Genomic DNA, 15,583 nt, shown 5'->3' with positions numbered 1-15,583 from the left:
GAGACAGGCAGGTGTAGCTGGTAAGGTGCTCCAGTGGATAAGGGAGTACCTAAGCAATAGGAAGCAGAGAGTTATGGTGAGGGGGTGAGACCTCCGATTGGCGTGAAGTCACCAGTGGAGTCCCACAGGGCTCTGTACTCGGTCCTATCTTGTTTCTGATATATGTAAATGATCTCCCGGAGGGTATCGATTCATTTCTCTCAATGTTTGCGGACGATGCCAAAATTATGAGAAGGATTAAAACAGAAGAGGACTGTTTGAGGCTTCAAGAAGACCTGGACAAGCTGAAGGAATGGTCGAACAAATGGTTGTTAGAGTTTAACCCTACCAAATGTAATGTAATGAAGATAGGTGTAGGGAGCAGGAGGCCAGATACAAGGTATCATCTAAGAGAGGAAATTCTTCAGGAGTCAGAGAAAGAAAAAGACTTGGGGGTTGATATCACGCCAGACCTGTCTCCCGCAGCACATATCATGAGGATAACATCAGCGGCATATGCCAGGCTGGCCAACATACGAACGGCATTCAGAAACTTGTGTAAAGAATCATTCTTTACTTTGTCAGAACTTTGTATACCACATATGTCAGGCCAATCCTGGAGTATGCAGCCCCAGCATGGAGTCCATATCTAGCCAAGGATAAGACTAAACTGGAAAAGGTTCAAAGGTTTGCCACCAGACTAGTACCCGAGCTGAGAGGTATGAGCTACGAGGAGAGACTACGGGAATTAAACCTCACTTTGCTGGAAGACAGAAGAGTTAGGGGACACATGATCACCACATTCAAGATTCTGAAGGGAATTGATAGGGTAGATAAAGACAGGCTATTTAACACAAGGGGACACAGATGGAAACTGAGCGCCCAAATGAGCCACAGAGATATTAGAAAGAACTTTTTTAGTGTCAGAATGGTTGACAAATGGAATGCATTAGGGAAGTGATGTGGTGGAGGCTGACTCCATACACAGTTTCAAGTGTAGATATGATAGAGCCCAATAGGCTCAGGAATCTGTACACCTGTTGATTGACGGTTGAGAGGCGGGACCAAAGAGCCAGAGCTCAACCCCCGCAAGCACAACTAGGTGAGTACAACTAGGTGAGTACACACACACACACACACACACACACACACACACACACACACACACACACACACACACACACACACACACACACACACACACACACACACATCTCCCCATCTCCTTTACATAATGTATTAGGAGTAACAGCTTCACTATTAACAATATGGTGACTCGCGGTACTAAGATCTTCTCTCCGGAGAGTGTAAAATACAATTGTATTTTTAAGAGATTCGATCTTAAATGTGGTGTGGTGAACCCTGTGCATGAATTCAAATGTATTAACAAGTCAGTGTATGACTTGTCGGGGAAGTTGACTTCACCTGGATGTTCGAGACTCTTGACTTCACCTGGATGTTCGAGACTCTTGACTTCACCTGGATGTTCGAGACTCTTGACTTCACCTGGATGTTCGAGACTCTTGACTTCACCTGGGTGTTTGACACTCTTGACTTCACCTGGGTGTTTGACACTCTTGACTTCACCTGGGTGTTTGACACTCTTGACTTCACCTGGATGTTTGAAACTCTTGACTGCACCTGGATGTTTGAGACTCTTGACTTCACCTGGATGTTTGAAACTCTTGACTTCACCTGGATGTTTGAGACTCTTGACTTCACCTGGATGTTTGAAACTCTTGACTTCACCTGGATGTTTGACACTCTTGACTTCACCTGGATGTTCGAGACTCTTGACTTCACCTGGATGTTCGAGACTCTTGACTTCACCTGGATGTTTGAAACTCTTGACTTCACCTGGATGTTTGAGACTCTTGACTTCACCTAGATGTTTGAGGTGGTCTCTGTACGCACGTCATTATATACAGTGTCGATACAGAGGATATATAGTGACACGAATATGGTGAGAGTATAATCATATATTCCCGGATATAGTGAGATGTGTCAGTATACGTCACTATATCCGATTTATTCGGATATAGTGACGTACTGACAATGATATTAACTTGTTAGTATTAACTATACTGTTATGAGTAGAGTGATAAGGATAGGAGTACAGTGAAATACTGACACAAGTATAGTGATAATGTATAGGAGTATAGAGTGATAGTGATAAGTTTATAGTTATAGTGACACGGACATTGTGGTATACAGCCACGAGCACAGTCCGTGGCCACTGAGGGTCGTTCCGTGGCCACTGAAGGTCATTCCGTGGCCACTAAGGGTCGTTCCGTGGCCACTGAAGGTCGTTCCGTGGCCACTGAGGGTCGTTCCGTGGCCACTGAGGGTCGTTCCGTGGCCACTGAGAGTCGTTCCGTGGCCACTGCGGGTCGTTCCGTGGCCACTGCGGGTCGTTCCGTGGCCACTGAGGGTCGTTCCGTGGCCACTGAGGGTCGTTCCGTGGCCACTGTGGGTCGTTCTGTGGCCACTGAGGGTTGTTCCGTGGCCACTGAGGGTCGTTCCGTGGCCACTGCGGGTCGTTCCGTGGCCACTGCGGGTCGTTCCGTGGCCACTGAGGGTCGTTCCGTGGTCACTGCGGGTCGTTCCGTGGCCACTGAGGGTCGTTCCGTGGCTACTGAGGGTCGTTCCGTGGCCACTGAGGGTCGTTCCGTAGACACTGAGGGTCATTCCGTGGCCACTGAGGGTCATTCCGTGGTCACTGAGGGTCGTTCTGTGGTCACTGCGAGTCGTTCCGTGGTCACTGCGGGTCGTTCCGTGGTCCCTGAGGGTCGTTCCGTGGCCACTGAGAGGTCGTTCCGTGGCCACTGAGGGTCGTTCCGTGGCCACTGAGGGTCGTTCCGTGGCTACTGAGGATCGTTCCGTGGCCACTGAGGGTCGTTCCGTAGCCACTGAGGGTCATTCCGTGGCCACTGAGGGTCGTTCCGTGGCCACTGCGGGTCGTTCCGTGGCCACTGCGGGTCGTTCCGTGGCCACTGAGGGTCGTTCCGTGGCCACTGAGGGTCGTTCCGTGGCTACTGAGGATCGTTCCGTGGCCACTGAGGGTCGTTCCGTAGCCACTGAGGGTCATTCCGTGGCCACTGAGGGTCGTTCCGTGGCCACTGCGGGTCGTTCCGTGGCCACTGCGGGTCGTTCCGTGGCCACTGAGGGTCGTTCCGTGGCCACTGAGGGTCGTTCCGTGGCCACTGAGGGTCGTTCCGTGGCCACTGAGGGTCGTTCCGTGGCCACTGAGGGTCGTTCCGTGGCCACTGAGGGTCGTTCCGTGGCCACTGCGGGTCGTTCCGTGGCCACAGAGGGTCGTTCCGTGGCCACTGAGGGTCGTTCCGTGGCCACTGAAGGTCGTTCCGTGGCCACTGAGGGTCGTTCCGTGGCCACTGAGGGTCGTTTCGTGGCCACTGAGGGTCGTTCCGTGGCCATTGAGGGTCGTTCCGTGGCCACTGTGGGTCGTTCCGTGGCCACTGAGGGTCGTTCCGTGGCCACTGAGGGTCGTTCCGTGGCCACTGAGGGTCGTTCCGTGGCCACTGAGGGTCGTTCCGTGGCCACTGAGGGTCGTTCCGTGGCCACTGAGGGTCGTTCCGTGGCCACTGAGGGTCGTTCCGTGGCCACTGCGGGTCGTTCCGTGGCCACAGAGGGTCGTTCCGTGGCCACTGAGGGTCGTTCCGTGGCCACTGAGGGTCGTTCTGTGGCCACTGAGGGTCGTTCCGTGGCCACTGAGGGTCGTTCCGTGGCCACTGAAGGTCGTTCCGTGGCCACTGAGGGTCGTTCCGTGGCCACTGAGGGTCGTTCCGTGGCCACTGAGGGTCGTTCCGTGGCCACTGCGGGTCGTTCCGTGGCCACTGCGGGTCGTTCCGTGCTCAGCGAAGATCACATCCGACGCCGTAAGTAAGAACAGCGTTTTAATGTCATTTGTGAAAAAAGGCATCGGGGGATCGAGCCGGGATCAGCGAGTAATTAGGGGTTGTCTGCCCCCTTCCCGGCTTGTTCTTCCCCCCACCCGGGAGATGAGGGGCGTGCACCGGGCTGGCAGGAGACGCCAGCCTCGCCTCTCTGGCCCCTGGGAGTAGAGGCGATAACCCAGCGGGGGAAGGTGTGGCGTGTTAAGTACGTCTGCCCTTGGATGAACAATGGTTATGTTACTGTGTTGTTTCCTTCTTGAACAATGGGTGGGGAGTGGGGTGGGGAGGAGGGTGGGGAGGGAGATGGGGGGGGGTGCGGGGGAGATGGGGAGGAGTGTCGGGGAGGAAGGTGGCCACGTCGTGCCAGGAGGGGCAGGCAAGACGAGCTTCAATAATACTAAACGATCACTCATTCAACAATATCATTAAAGTATCAGCCGCGATGACACTCCCTGGCTATTTGCGCCTTCCTCGCCCATTACGACCCCAATAACCACCAACACCACAGCTCTCTCACACACACCAACAGTTTTCCCGCCGCACAAGAGGGCCAACACCGCCAGACAAAGAACCGCCCCTAACCCCTGAGCGGCGCGGCGACGCGCGCGCACAATAGGGCGGCTTTCGGCAAGACTTGGCGCTGGCCGAGCGTGTGGGAACTGTGCGGGCGTCTCCGGTACGCTGCAGGTGCCCGGAGAATACCGCCTCGTAGTATCGGTCTGCCAGGCTGCCACCTTGAATTAGCGGACGTCAGAGCGGCGCTCCGAACTTAATTGGCGAGCGTGGCAGGGTGGGACATTGGTGGAGTGGGCGGCATTTATGTTGTCGGGTGTAATGGTACGCCTGCCGCCCCGCCCATCCACCTACTTTACCCACACTCCACGCCTCCCTCTTATTAATTCTGAAAAGGCACTTGTAATATTCAATATCCCGTGAATTTGTGGTACTGGATCCCCCCCCCCCTCGTGTTCATGGGAGAGAGAGAGGAGGGCATTGATGCCACGCCATTTTATGCTTCCATAACGGAATTAAAAAAAGAGCATTGTGTGTGTGTGTGACATTTCGACCTTTTGGGGATTTGGTGCATGTGTGTACTCACCTAATTGTGCTTGCGGGGGTTGAGCTTTGGCTCTTTGGTCCCGCCTCTCAACTGTCAATCAACTGGTGTACAGGTTCCTGAGCCTACTGGGCTCTATCATATCTACATTTGGAACTGTGTATGGAGTCAGCCTCCACCACATCACTGCCTAATGCATTCCATTTATTTATTACTCTGACACTAAAAAAATTCTTTCTAACGTCTCTGTGGCTCATCTGGGTACTAAGTTTCCACCTGTGTCCCCTTGTTCGTGTCCCACCCGTGCTGAAGAGTTTGTCTTTGTCCATCCTGTCAATTCCCCTGTCAATTTTGTAGGTGGTTATCATGTCTCCTTTGTGTGTTTACGGTGGTGCTCCGAGGGCCAAGAGACTACACCCTCACTGATCTACGGTCTACGGTTCGAGGGGGAGCTTCCCTACTCCTCCAGCAATACTCGGAGGTAACGCACTCTATTAGTGAAGAGCGAATATCTGCTCTACAAGAATATTTATTCTACTTCTTTTGTCTTATTCATTGGCCAAACAATAAATAACATTTTATTCAGCGCTGAATAACAATGGCCCAAAGAATGAATAACAACAGATTCAGTGCTGCAATTGCATATTGTTTTAAATAGAAAATAAATTATTAACAATTATGCCAGTAGAAAGTGTAATGTTAGAAAGCTCATGTCTATCATTGCACGGTATCAATAGATGTAAGATCAATTTGGCATAATGAAATGAAATAACTCTTTTCCCCAGTTTTGAGCGATTTATATATGGAGTTCTTTGAAACCAAAATTTTTTCCCTATGATTCTATCTGTTGACATCAGGTGGCTTAGATTTGTCGATAATATTTTGTGTATGTGGCCAATAAATCTTGATCTGACGGAGTTCCTTGACCGACTCAGTTCTTTGGTCCCATCGATTAAGTTTACTTTTAAGAAAGAAGAAAATGGAACTTTCCCCTTTTTTGGACATTATTAAGATTCATACGACTGAGAGGTTGTTATAGTTAAGTGTTTACCAAAAGGTTAATAATGCGTGGTACTATGTACATTATTTCTCCAACCATCACATTCAAGTTTAATATTCGGCGTTTTCTTCGATGTTTCTCAGAATTCGTAGAGTAGCCCAGAGTTTACTGACTGTTTGAGTGATGAGGATTAAGTCACCCAAGAGGTGGCACGGACACGAATAGCCCGTAATGGTACACTGACGTTCAAAAGTTCATTGACGAGGAAATGGCTTGGACCTATGAAACTGGGGCGAAGTTGCAATATCCAAAGTCAGACCTTGATGCAGTGTTGCATGGCAGGCAAAACTGACTTTTTATAATTACACATCTAGCCGGTTGGGAGCCGGTCGGCCGAGCGGACAGCACGCTGGACTTGTGATCCTGGGTTCGATCCCAAACGCCGGCGAGAAACAATGGGCAGAGTTTCTTTCACCCTATGCCCCTGGTACCTAGCAGTAAAATAGGTACCTGGGTGTTAGTCAGCTGTCACAGGCTGCTTCCTGGGGGTGGAGGCCTGGTCGAGGACTGGGCCGCGGGGACACTAAAGCCCCGAAATCATCTCAAGATAACCATCTAGGATTTATCATGTGAAATAAAATTGACTAGAATTCCCTTATTCCCAAGGTTTTTCTAAACTCTCCCACGTTTTCAAGAAAATCCTTAATGTCAACTTAGTCTCTGAAAATAATAATAATACCATAAAATTAATTTTATTCAAGAACTCGCCAATATTTTTAACTGGTTGTGTGTATTCTGATCTCTGCCAAGATTACAGCTTTATCTACATCGGACAAACTGGTAAAAGTTTTAATGTGCGTCTTTCCCAGCATATGTATGCAATAAGAACTAGGCAGCAGCGTAATGCAATAGATGTATATGTTAACTCTGCTGATTATCATTTCATTCCATCTCCACTTCTTTTTTTTCCTCTCCCTACATCTCTCGTCTTCCCTCCCACCCTAGTGAGGCGGCCTCGCCTAACCTCTCATCGCTTGATACGAATCATCGTACTAGAAAATGGAAGCGGCTCGCGAAATTGACACACTGTCCCGTTTTCTGTTTTGGGTCCTCTGGTAGGTTAGGATAAGGGCGCTTTAGTACGACAGTTTCTTGACGATGGGAAACCTAAGGCAGACGGGATGATTTATAGCAATAATAACTATAAAGTTGTAAAGTTTCGAAGAGCGTAAACGGTTTAATAAATGTAAACAAAGCCGCCGTGATTAGGGAGAGATGGACAGGTTTCGGATGAGTGAATGACTGATATGAATCCTGGTGTTAGGTCATTAAGTTTAAAGGTGAGATTCTTAAACAAAGCCTCGAGCAGTGAACACAGCCACTTGGTGGGTTGCTGGAAGTCTCGTACTGCTGGTGTTTAGAAACCTGCAGGCGTGGCTTTTTATGAAGTCAAGTCTACTGCAGGTGTTGTTAACCAGGCCCACTGCAGGTGTTGTTAACCAGGCCCACTGCAGGTGTTGTTAACCAGGCCCACTGCAGGTGTTGTTAACCAGGCCCACTGCAGGTGTTGTTAACCAGGCCCACTGCAGGTGTTGTTAACCAGGCCCACTGCAGGTGTTGTTAACCAGGCCCACTGCAGGTGTTGTTAGCCAGGCCCACTGCAGGTGTTGTTAACCAGACCCACTGCAGGTGTTGTTAACCAGGCCCACTGCAGGTGTTGTTAACCAGGCCCACTGCAGGTGTTGTTAACCAGGCCCACTGCAGGTGTTGTTAACCAGGCCCACTGCAGGTGTTGTTAACCAGGCCCACTGCAGGTGTTGTTAACCAGGCCCACTGCAGGTGTTGTTAACCAGGCCCACTGCAGGTGTTGTTAACCAGGCCCACTGCAGGTGTTGTTAACCAGGCCCACTGCAGGTGTTGTTAACCAGGCCCACTGCAGGTGTTGTTAACCAGGCCCACTGCAGGTGTTGTTAACCTGGCCCACTGCAGGTGTTGTTAACCAGGCCCACTGCAGGTGTTGTTAACCAGGCCCACTGCAGGTGTTGTTAACCAGGCCCACTGCAGGTGTTGTTAACCAGGCCCACTGCAGGTGTTGTTAACCAGGCCCACTGCAGGTGTTGTTAACCAGGCCCACTGCATGTGTTGTTAACCAGGCCCACTGCATGTGTTGTTAACCAGGCCCACTGCAGGTGTTGTTAACCAGGCCCACTGCAGGTGTTGTTAACCTGGCCCACTGCAGGTGTTGTTAACCAGGCCCACTGCAGGTGTTGTTAACCAGGCCCACTGCAGGTGTTGTTAACCAGGCCCACTGCAGGTGTTGTTAACCAGGCCCACTGCAGGTGTTGTTAACCAGGCCCACTGCAGGTGTTGTTCATCGTGAAGGTGGGTCGACTGCAGGTGTTGTTGGATATAGAGTCAGATGCACTGCAGGTGTTGTTGGTTATATAACCAGGTACACTGCAGGTGTTGTTGACTTTCAAGCCAGGTCCACTGCATATGTTTTTATGAAGTCAGCTCCTCTGCAGATGTTGATGATTATGAAGTCAGGTCGCACATGCTACTGGGGTGGGGGTGTTTCATTAGTATGCACGACTGCTTGCCTCTGCCTGATGGACTTCCCTAATTGTCATTCCTGCCTGACTGGTTGGCGGAAGTGGGCGTGGCGCTGGATGCGAGGGTCAACCGGAGGGGGCGGAGTTTAGGGGCTGGTCGGCCCCGCCCACTGATGCTTCCCGCCTAAACTTGTCGAGTCGCTTGAGCATCCAGTTCTCAGATGGCGCCACGAGCACCTCTGCTCGGTGAACACATCTTCCTCAGAATTTTAACATTCCTACATATTAGCTGCTTCCTGTCAATTATCCTTCTTAAATACCGTTGGGAATCATGCCTGGGAATCATGCCTGGGAATCATGCCTGGGAATCATGCCTGGGAATCATGCCTGGGAATCATGCCTTCCAGGCGACTACAGATATCTTTGGAGTGATTCTCAGCAGCTATTTATACTTGCTCGACCGTGACTATACTTGATGTCTCTCCCAGACGGCCGCTGGCGCATGTACCAGTCTCCATCACAGCCAGTACCAATCTGTTGACGCTGGGGGACGCGCAGACGGCTTCTTCTCCGCCATCACACAAACTGGAGCGTAATAAGAAAACAGCCATTGAGTTTCCCAGAGAGCCCCGGGCCATTACCTGGGCCGTGTGGGGCAAGGCGGCCTGTGTTACCCTACAATAAGCTCTCTCTCTCTCACCCAACATTGGCGGCTTTGTTGGTGACGGCCGAGAGTGGCTCAAGACCCCGGCTTTGTTCACTGGGTTTCTTCTCTGGTGGTTTATGGCGGTGTTGGCTAGGCTTCTCTTGTCCTCCATCACAAAGGCTCTCATCTTGGGTCTTTATGTGATCATACACACACACACACACGCCAGCGCGCGCACACACACACATACACACACACACACACACACACACATACACTCACTGGGGGCCTGGTAGGCTGGTGGATAGCAAGCAGGACTCGTAATTTTGTGGCGCAGGTTCGATTCCCGCACCAGGCAGAAACAAATGGGCAAAGTTTCTTTCACTCTGAATGCCCCTGTTACCTAGCAGTAAATAGGTACCTGGGAGTTAGCTGTCACGGGCTGCTTCCTGGGGTGTGTGTGTATGTGTGGTGTGGAAAAAAAAGTAATTAGTAACAGTTGATTGACAGTTGAGAGGCGGGCCGAAAGAGCAGAGCTCAACCCCCGCAAGCACAATTAGGTGAATACACACACACACCCACACACACATACACACACGCCAGACCTGTCCCCTGAAGCCCATATCAAGAGGATAACATCAGCGGCATATTCCAGGTTGGCTAACATAAGAACAGGATTTAGAAACTTGTGTAAGGAATCATTCAGAACTTTCTATACCACATATGTCAGACCAATCCTGGAGTATGCAGCCCCAGCATGGAGTCCATATCTAGTCAAGCATAAGACTAAACTGGAAAAGGTTCAAAGGTTTGCCACCAGGCTAGTACCCCGGCTGAGAGGTATGACCTACGAGGAAAGACTACGGGAATTAAACCTCACTTTGCTGGAAGACAGAAGAGTTAGAGTGGACATGATCACCACGTACAAGATTCTCAATGGAATTTGATAGGGTAGATAAAGACAGGCTATTTAACACAAGGGGAACACGCACCAGGGGACACAGGTGGAAATTGAGTGCCCAAATAAGCCACAGAGATATTAGAAAGAAAGGTCTTTTTTAGTGTCAGAGTAGTTGACAAATGGAATGCATTAGGCAGTGATGTGGTGGAGGCTGACTCCATACACAGTTTTAAGTGTAGATATGATAGAGCCCAGTAGGCTCAGGAACCTGTACACCAGTTGATTGACAGTTGAGAGGCGGGACCAAAGAACCAGACCTCAACTCCCGCAAGCACAAGTAGGTGAAATAGGTGAGTACACACACACACACACAAGTGTGTGAGGAACTGCATAAGAAATTCCAGGTCTTCACCTTAGAGCAAGGAGAAATTCCAGAGATAAGAGATTTGTTTTGATTGTTGCCGTCGGAGGCGGCTAGTTTATTGTGCACCCCATACCCATCCTGTGAGCGGTAGCGCAAAAACATTACAGAGGGCACAAAAGGTCTTTATCAGACCTCATCTTAAATTATTACATAAACAATTTCATCTATCCTTCACACCTTATAGTTACTTGTCAGCTAGTTACAGAGAATGTTCTATTTCAAGAGATATATATTTACAGTAAGTCATTATACATTAATGGTTGGTCTTATCGTTAATACATAATTGTTTGAGCAATGGAGATATTACAGTCATAGGGGAGCTGCTGTTTATTATTAGTCTTCACAATGCTGAGTTTCTCAATCTTATATGTCATTTAGGTACTGGGAGCGAAATATGGATATAGTGTAAGGATTTCAGGTATTTTATCCTTGGTAATAAGATAGGTTGCCATATCATACAGAGTGAGCTTAGATTTATCTCTAAATGGCTCAATTTTACTACAATCCAAGATATAGTGTTCGAGTGTGTGTCCCTGTCTTTGTCCACACACTTTACAGGTCTTATACGAGCTGTGACAACATCTGTTAGTCTACTGACTTTGTTACTTGCCCCATACACATGTTTTACTTCACACATTTCATTGTGATAAACAATGGACCTGCTAGTTCCAGTTTGCACTGTTCTACTTTCTTCAAATCCATCCAGGAGTTCTCGTCTAATGACACTTTTAAGGAACCTATTTGATAACTCAAGATTCCGTTCAATACTGTCTTTATTTACTGCAGCCTTAGCAAGGGCGTTAACTTTGTCATGTTCCTGCATGCCAATGTGAGAAGGAATCCACAACATTTTATATTTACCCTCTTGCTAAGTATTCTTATATATCTATGTCTAGCTTCCAAGACAAGCACGTTACTACTTGATTGCAAACTGTTTATTTCTCGTAGTGAGGAAAGGGAGTCAGAAATAATTAAGTTGTCTACTTCAGTGTTGTCAATAATTTCGAGTGTTACCAGTATTGCTACCAACTCAGCTTGCATTGTGGACGCCCAGTTACTAATTCGTATATTCCTTTGAATTGTGCTGCCATCGGGCTGATGAGCAATAACAGCACTTCCTGCCCTCCCTGTAGCTGTGTTGAGTGATCCGTCAGTGTATATGGTCTGTGTTATGTTGTTTTCAGCTTGTATATTGTGAATGTGTTCTATGGTGCTTAATTTAGCAGCAAGCTGAGCATGAGGGTTGTTTGTGATTAGTTTCTTGGTGGGGTATGCAGGGGTCAGGATGTCAAAAGGTACTATCTGCCAGGGTGGAAGGAAGTTCTGTACTCTTTCATCTGTATATACATCGTGCAGTCCCAGCATTTTAATATGAGTGGCTGTTCTTTGAATCCATTTAGACTCGCTCGTTCCATTTGATAAGAGAGGGAATAGTTACCCAGGAACCCCAAGAAGAGTTAGAGATTATCAGTGGGAACGTAAGGAAGTTGTTACTAGAGTTGGATGTCACAAAGGCTATAGGCCCCGATGGAATCTCCCCTTGGATACTAAAGGAAGGAGCAGGAGCACTGTGCTTGCCACTCTCCATAGTGTATAACAAATCACTGGCAACAGGGAAACTGCCAGAAATTTGGAAAGCAGCTAATGTAGTCCCGATATACAAGAAAGGGGATAGACAGGAGGCACTGAACTTCAGGCCAGTTTTCCTAACCTGCATACCATGCAAGCTGATGGAGAAGATTGTGCGAAGAAAGCTAGTGGAGCATCTGGAGCGAAAGAACTTTGTAACACAGCATCAACATGGGTTCACGGATGGCAAGTCCTGCTTCACAGGGTTAATTGAATTCTACGACCAGACAACAAAAATCAAGCAAGAAAAAGAGGGATGGGCAGACTGTATATTTTTGGATTGCCAGAAAGCCGTTGATACAGTGCCACACAAGAGGCTAGTGAAAAAGCTGGAGATGCAGGCTGGCGGGAACGGGAAGGTACTCCATTGGATAAGGGAGTACCTAAGCAAAAAGAGACAACGAGTGTCTGTGTGAGGGGTGAGGCCTCAGATTGACGAGACGTCACAAGTGGAGTCCCGCAAGAGTCAGTCCTTGGACCTATACTGTTTCTGATATAAGTAAATGATCTCCCAGAGGGTATAGAATCGTTTCTCTCAATGTTTGCTGATGATGCAAAAATTATGAGGAGGATTGAAACAGAGGATGATAGTAGGGGGCTACAAGATGACCTAGACAGGCTGAATGAATGGTCCAACAAATGGCTGCTAAAGTTCAACCCGAGTAAATGCAAAGTAATGAAACTAGGCGGTGGAAACAGGAGGCTAAAACAGGAGGTATATAGCAAATATTCACAATGCATAAACACACACGCATTACACCAATCCTGGAAAGCCAGTGTAGATAAATTCACCAACAAAACAGGTGAACTGAAAGTAAGGATCAGTGACTGTGATGTAACAGCAGTAGCAGAAACAAAACATAAGATGCAGATGCCTTAGAAAACACTATACCTAGAGTGTACCCGGATGGGGTTTTGGGTGTTCTTCTACTCCCCAAGGCCAGCCCGATGGGGCCAGGCTCGACCTGTGAGAACTTGGTCCAACAGGCTGTTGCTTGAAGCGGCCTGCAGGCTCACATATCCACCACAGCCCGGTTGGTCCGGCACTTCTTGACTATGTTATGAGGCTCTCTGCATATCATTGCCCCAATACTGAAGTAATCCAGGAAAAGGCAGCCAGTTACTTGAATATTAAGGTAATAGACATGGGGGAACTGAAACCATTGGGATCAAGGGAGCGAGAAATGAAAAGGTAAGACAACATGTCAAAAAGAAAATGAGTCTGATGGGATATGAATTTCAAACTAAACCATATTCTAACCCAAAATGAAACAAAATGAAACAAAATGAACATGAACTCTTGCTAGGAACTTGTTACGGCCCCGTTCCCTGAGAACACTTCAGAGCACAAGCTCACAGAGAATGACAGGAAAACGACGTGTTTAACGTATCGAAAGAAACAATATATATGGCTCAAGAATCTCCCGGTCGGCCCATATAGTGATAAGAGGAACTAAGAGATACAACGTTGAAGGCTATGGAGCGTTATCTAACTCTTTTGTGCAGTATGCCTGTAGTTTATCTGTAGTGGGTTTCGAGAGTTCTTCTACTCCACAAACGCCGGCCCAGGACCCGGTTTATCTTGAGATAATTTCAATTGAGAGGCTTCTGGTTCGAGCCGCCTGCCGGAACACATATAGCTTCCCGACTGAATATCCAGCCAGTGTTTGGAAACCCATAAAAAATATTCAAACGACAAAATACCGGGAGGAAAGGTAATTATAAGGAGAAAACACAAAGACATTACGGCAATATAGCACTCGGAAGGGATATGAGGACAAGGGTTTGGGATAGGACGAAGGAAGGGAATGGTACAGGGAGCGCAAGACAAGCTAAAGTTAATACAATAGAACAAAACAATAAACGTGTCTTAATCGGAAACGTCTTGAAGAGAGGCTTGAGAACGACAGGTTCCGAAACAACGAAACAATGGGTATAAATTAGATAAGTTTAGATTTAGGAAAGACTTGGGTAAATACTGGTTCGGTAACAGGGTTGTTGATTTGTGGAACCAATTACCGCGTAATGTGGTGGAGGCGGGGTCCCTCGATTGTTTCAAGCGCGGGTTGGACAATGTATATGAGTGGGATTGGGTGGTTATAGATAGGAGCTGCCTCGTATGGGCCAATAGGCCTTCTGCAATTACCTTTGTTCTTATGTTTCAAAGACAAGTACCGAGCAAGACATGTGGAGAGTCGACTTAGAAGACAAATTGCAATTGACCAATCAGAGCAAAGAAGGTGGAAACCAAACTGGACGAGTAACGTGGCCAAGACTGTGAGTAACGTGGCCAAGACTGTGAGTAACGTGGCCAAGACTGTGAGTAACGTGGCCAAGACTGTGAATAACGTGACCAAGACTGTGAGTAACGTGGCCAAGACTGTGAGTAACGTGGCCAAGACTGTGAGTAACGTGGCCAAGACTGTGAGTAACGTGGCCAAGACTGTGAGTAACGTGGCCAAGACTGTGGGTAACGTGGCCAAGACTGTGAGTAACGTGGCCAAGACTGTGAGTAACGTGGCCAAGACTGTGAGTAACGTGGCCAAGACTGTGAGTAACGTGGCCAAGACTGTGAGTAACGTGGCCAAGACTGTGAGTAACGTGGCCAAGACTGTGAGTAACGTGACCAAGACTGTGAGTAACGTGGCCAAGACTGTGAGTAACGTGGCCAAGACTGTGAATAACGTGACCAAGACTGTGAGTAACGTGGCCAAGACTGTGAGTAACGTGGCCAAGACTGTGAGTAACGTGGCCAAGACTGTGAGTAACGTGACCAAGACTGTGAGTAACGTGGCCAAGACTGTGAGTAACGTGACCAAGACTGTGAGTAACGTGACCAAGACTGTGGGTAACGTGGCCAAGACTGTGAGTAACGTGGCCAAGACTGTGAGTAACGTGACCAAGACTGTGAGTAACGTGGCCAAGACTGTGGGTAACGTGACCAAGACTGTGAGTAACGTGGCCAAGACTGTGAGTAATGTGACCAAGACTGTGAGTAACGTGACCAAGACTGTGGGTAACGTGACCAAGACTGTGGGTAACGTGACCAAGACTGTGAGTAACGTGGCCAAGACTGTGAGTAACGTGGCCAAGACTGTGAGTAACGTGACCAAGACTGTGAGTAACGTGGCCAAGACTGTGGGTAACGTGACCAAGACTGTGAGTAACGTGGCCAAGACTGTGAGTAACGTGACCAAGACTGTGAGTAACGTGGCCAAGACTGTGAGTAACGTGACCAAGACTGTGAGTAACGTGGCCAAGACTGTGGGTAACGTGGCCAAGACTGTGAGTAACGTGGCCAAGACTGTGAGTAACGTGGCCAAGACTGTGGGTAACGTGACCAAGACTGTGAGTAACGTGGCCAAGACTGTGAGTAATGTGACCAAGACTGTGAGTAACGTGACCAAGACTGTGGGTAACGTGACCAAGACTGTGGGTAACGTGACCAAGACTGTGAGTAACGTGGCCAAGACTGTGAGTA

General features: G+C 48.4%; 1 protein-coding gene across 1 annotated transcript in view; it reads left to right on the top strand.

The window, feature by feature from the left end:
- The first annotated feature begins 1,939 nt into the window (after positions 1–1,939).
- LOC138363289 (uncharacterized) overlaps positions 1,940–15,583 on the top strand; it is a 15,593-nt gene continuing 1,949 nt past the window's right edge. Inside the window, exons 1-4 of the mRNA XM_069322303.1 lie at positions 1,940–1,948; positions 2,194–2,683; positions 2,790–3,875; positions 14,270–15,583. The exon at positions 14,270–15,583 is cut by the window's right edge and continues 56 nt beyond it. Of these exons, the coding sequence (XP_069178404.1) occupies positions 1,940–1,948; positions 2,194–2,683; positions 2,790–3,875; positions 14,270–15,583 (2,899 nt within the window). The remainder of the gene's footprint in view (positions 1,949–2,193; positions 2,684–2,789; positions 3,876–14,269) is intronic.

This window comes from Procambarus clarkii, chromosome 10 (assembly GCF_040958095.1).
Source record: "Procambarus clarkii isolate CNS0578487 chromosome 10, FALCON_Pclarkii_2.0, whole genome shotgun sequence".
Lineage (NCBI taxonomy): Eukaryota > Metazoa > Arthropoda > Malacostraca > Decapoda > Cambaridae > Procambarus > Procambarus clarkii.
This window is presented reverse-complemented; position numbering and strand designations above follow the sequence as displayed.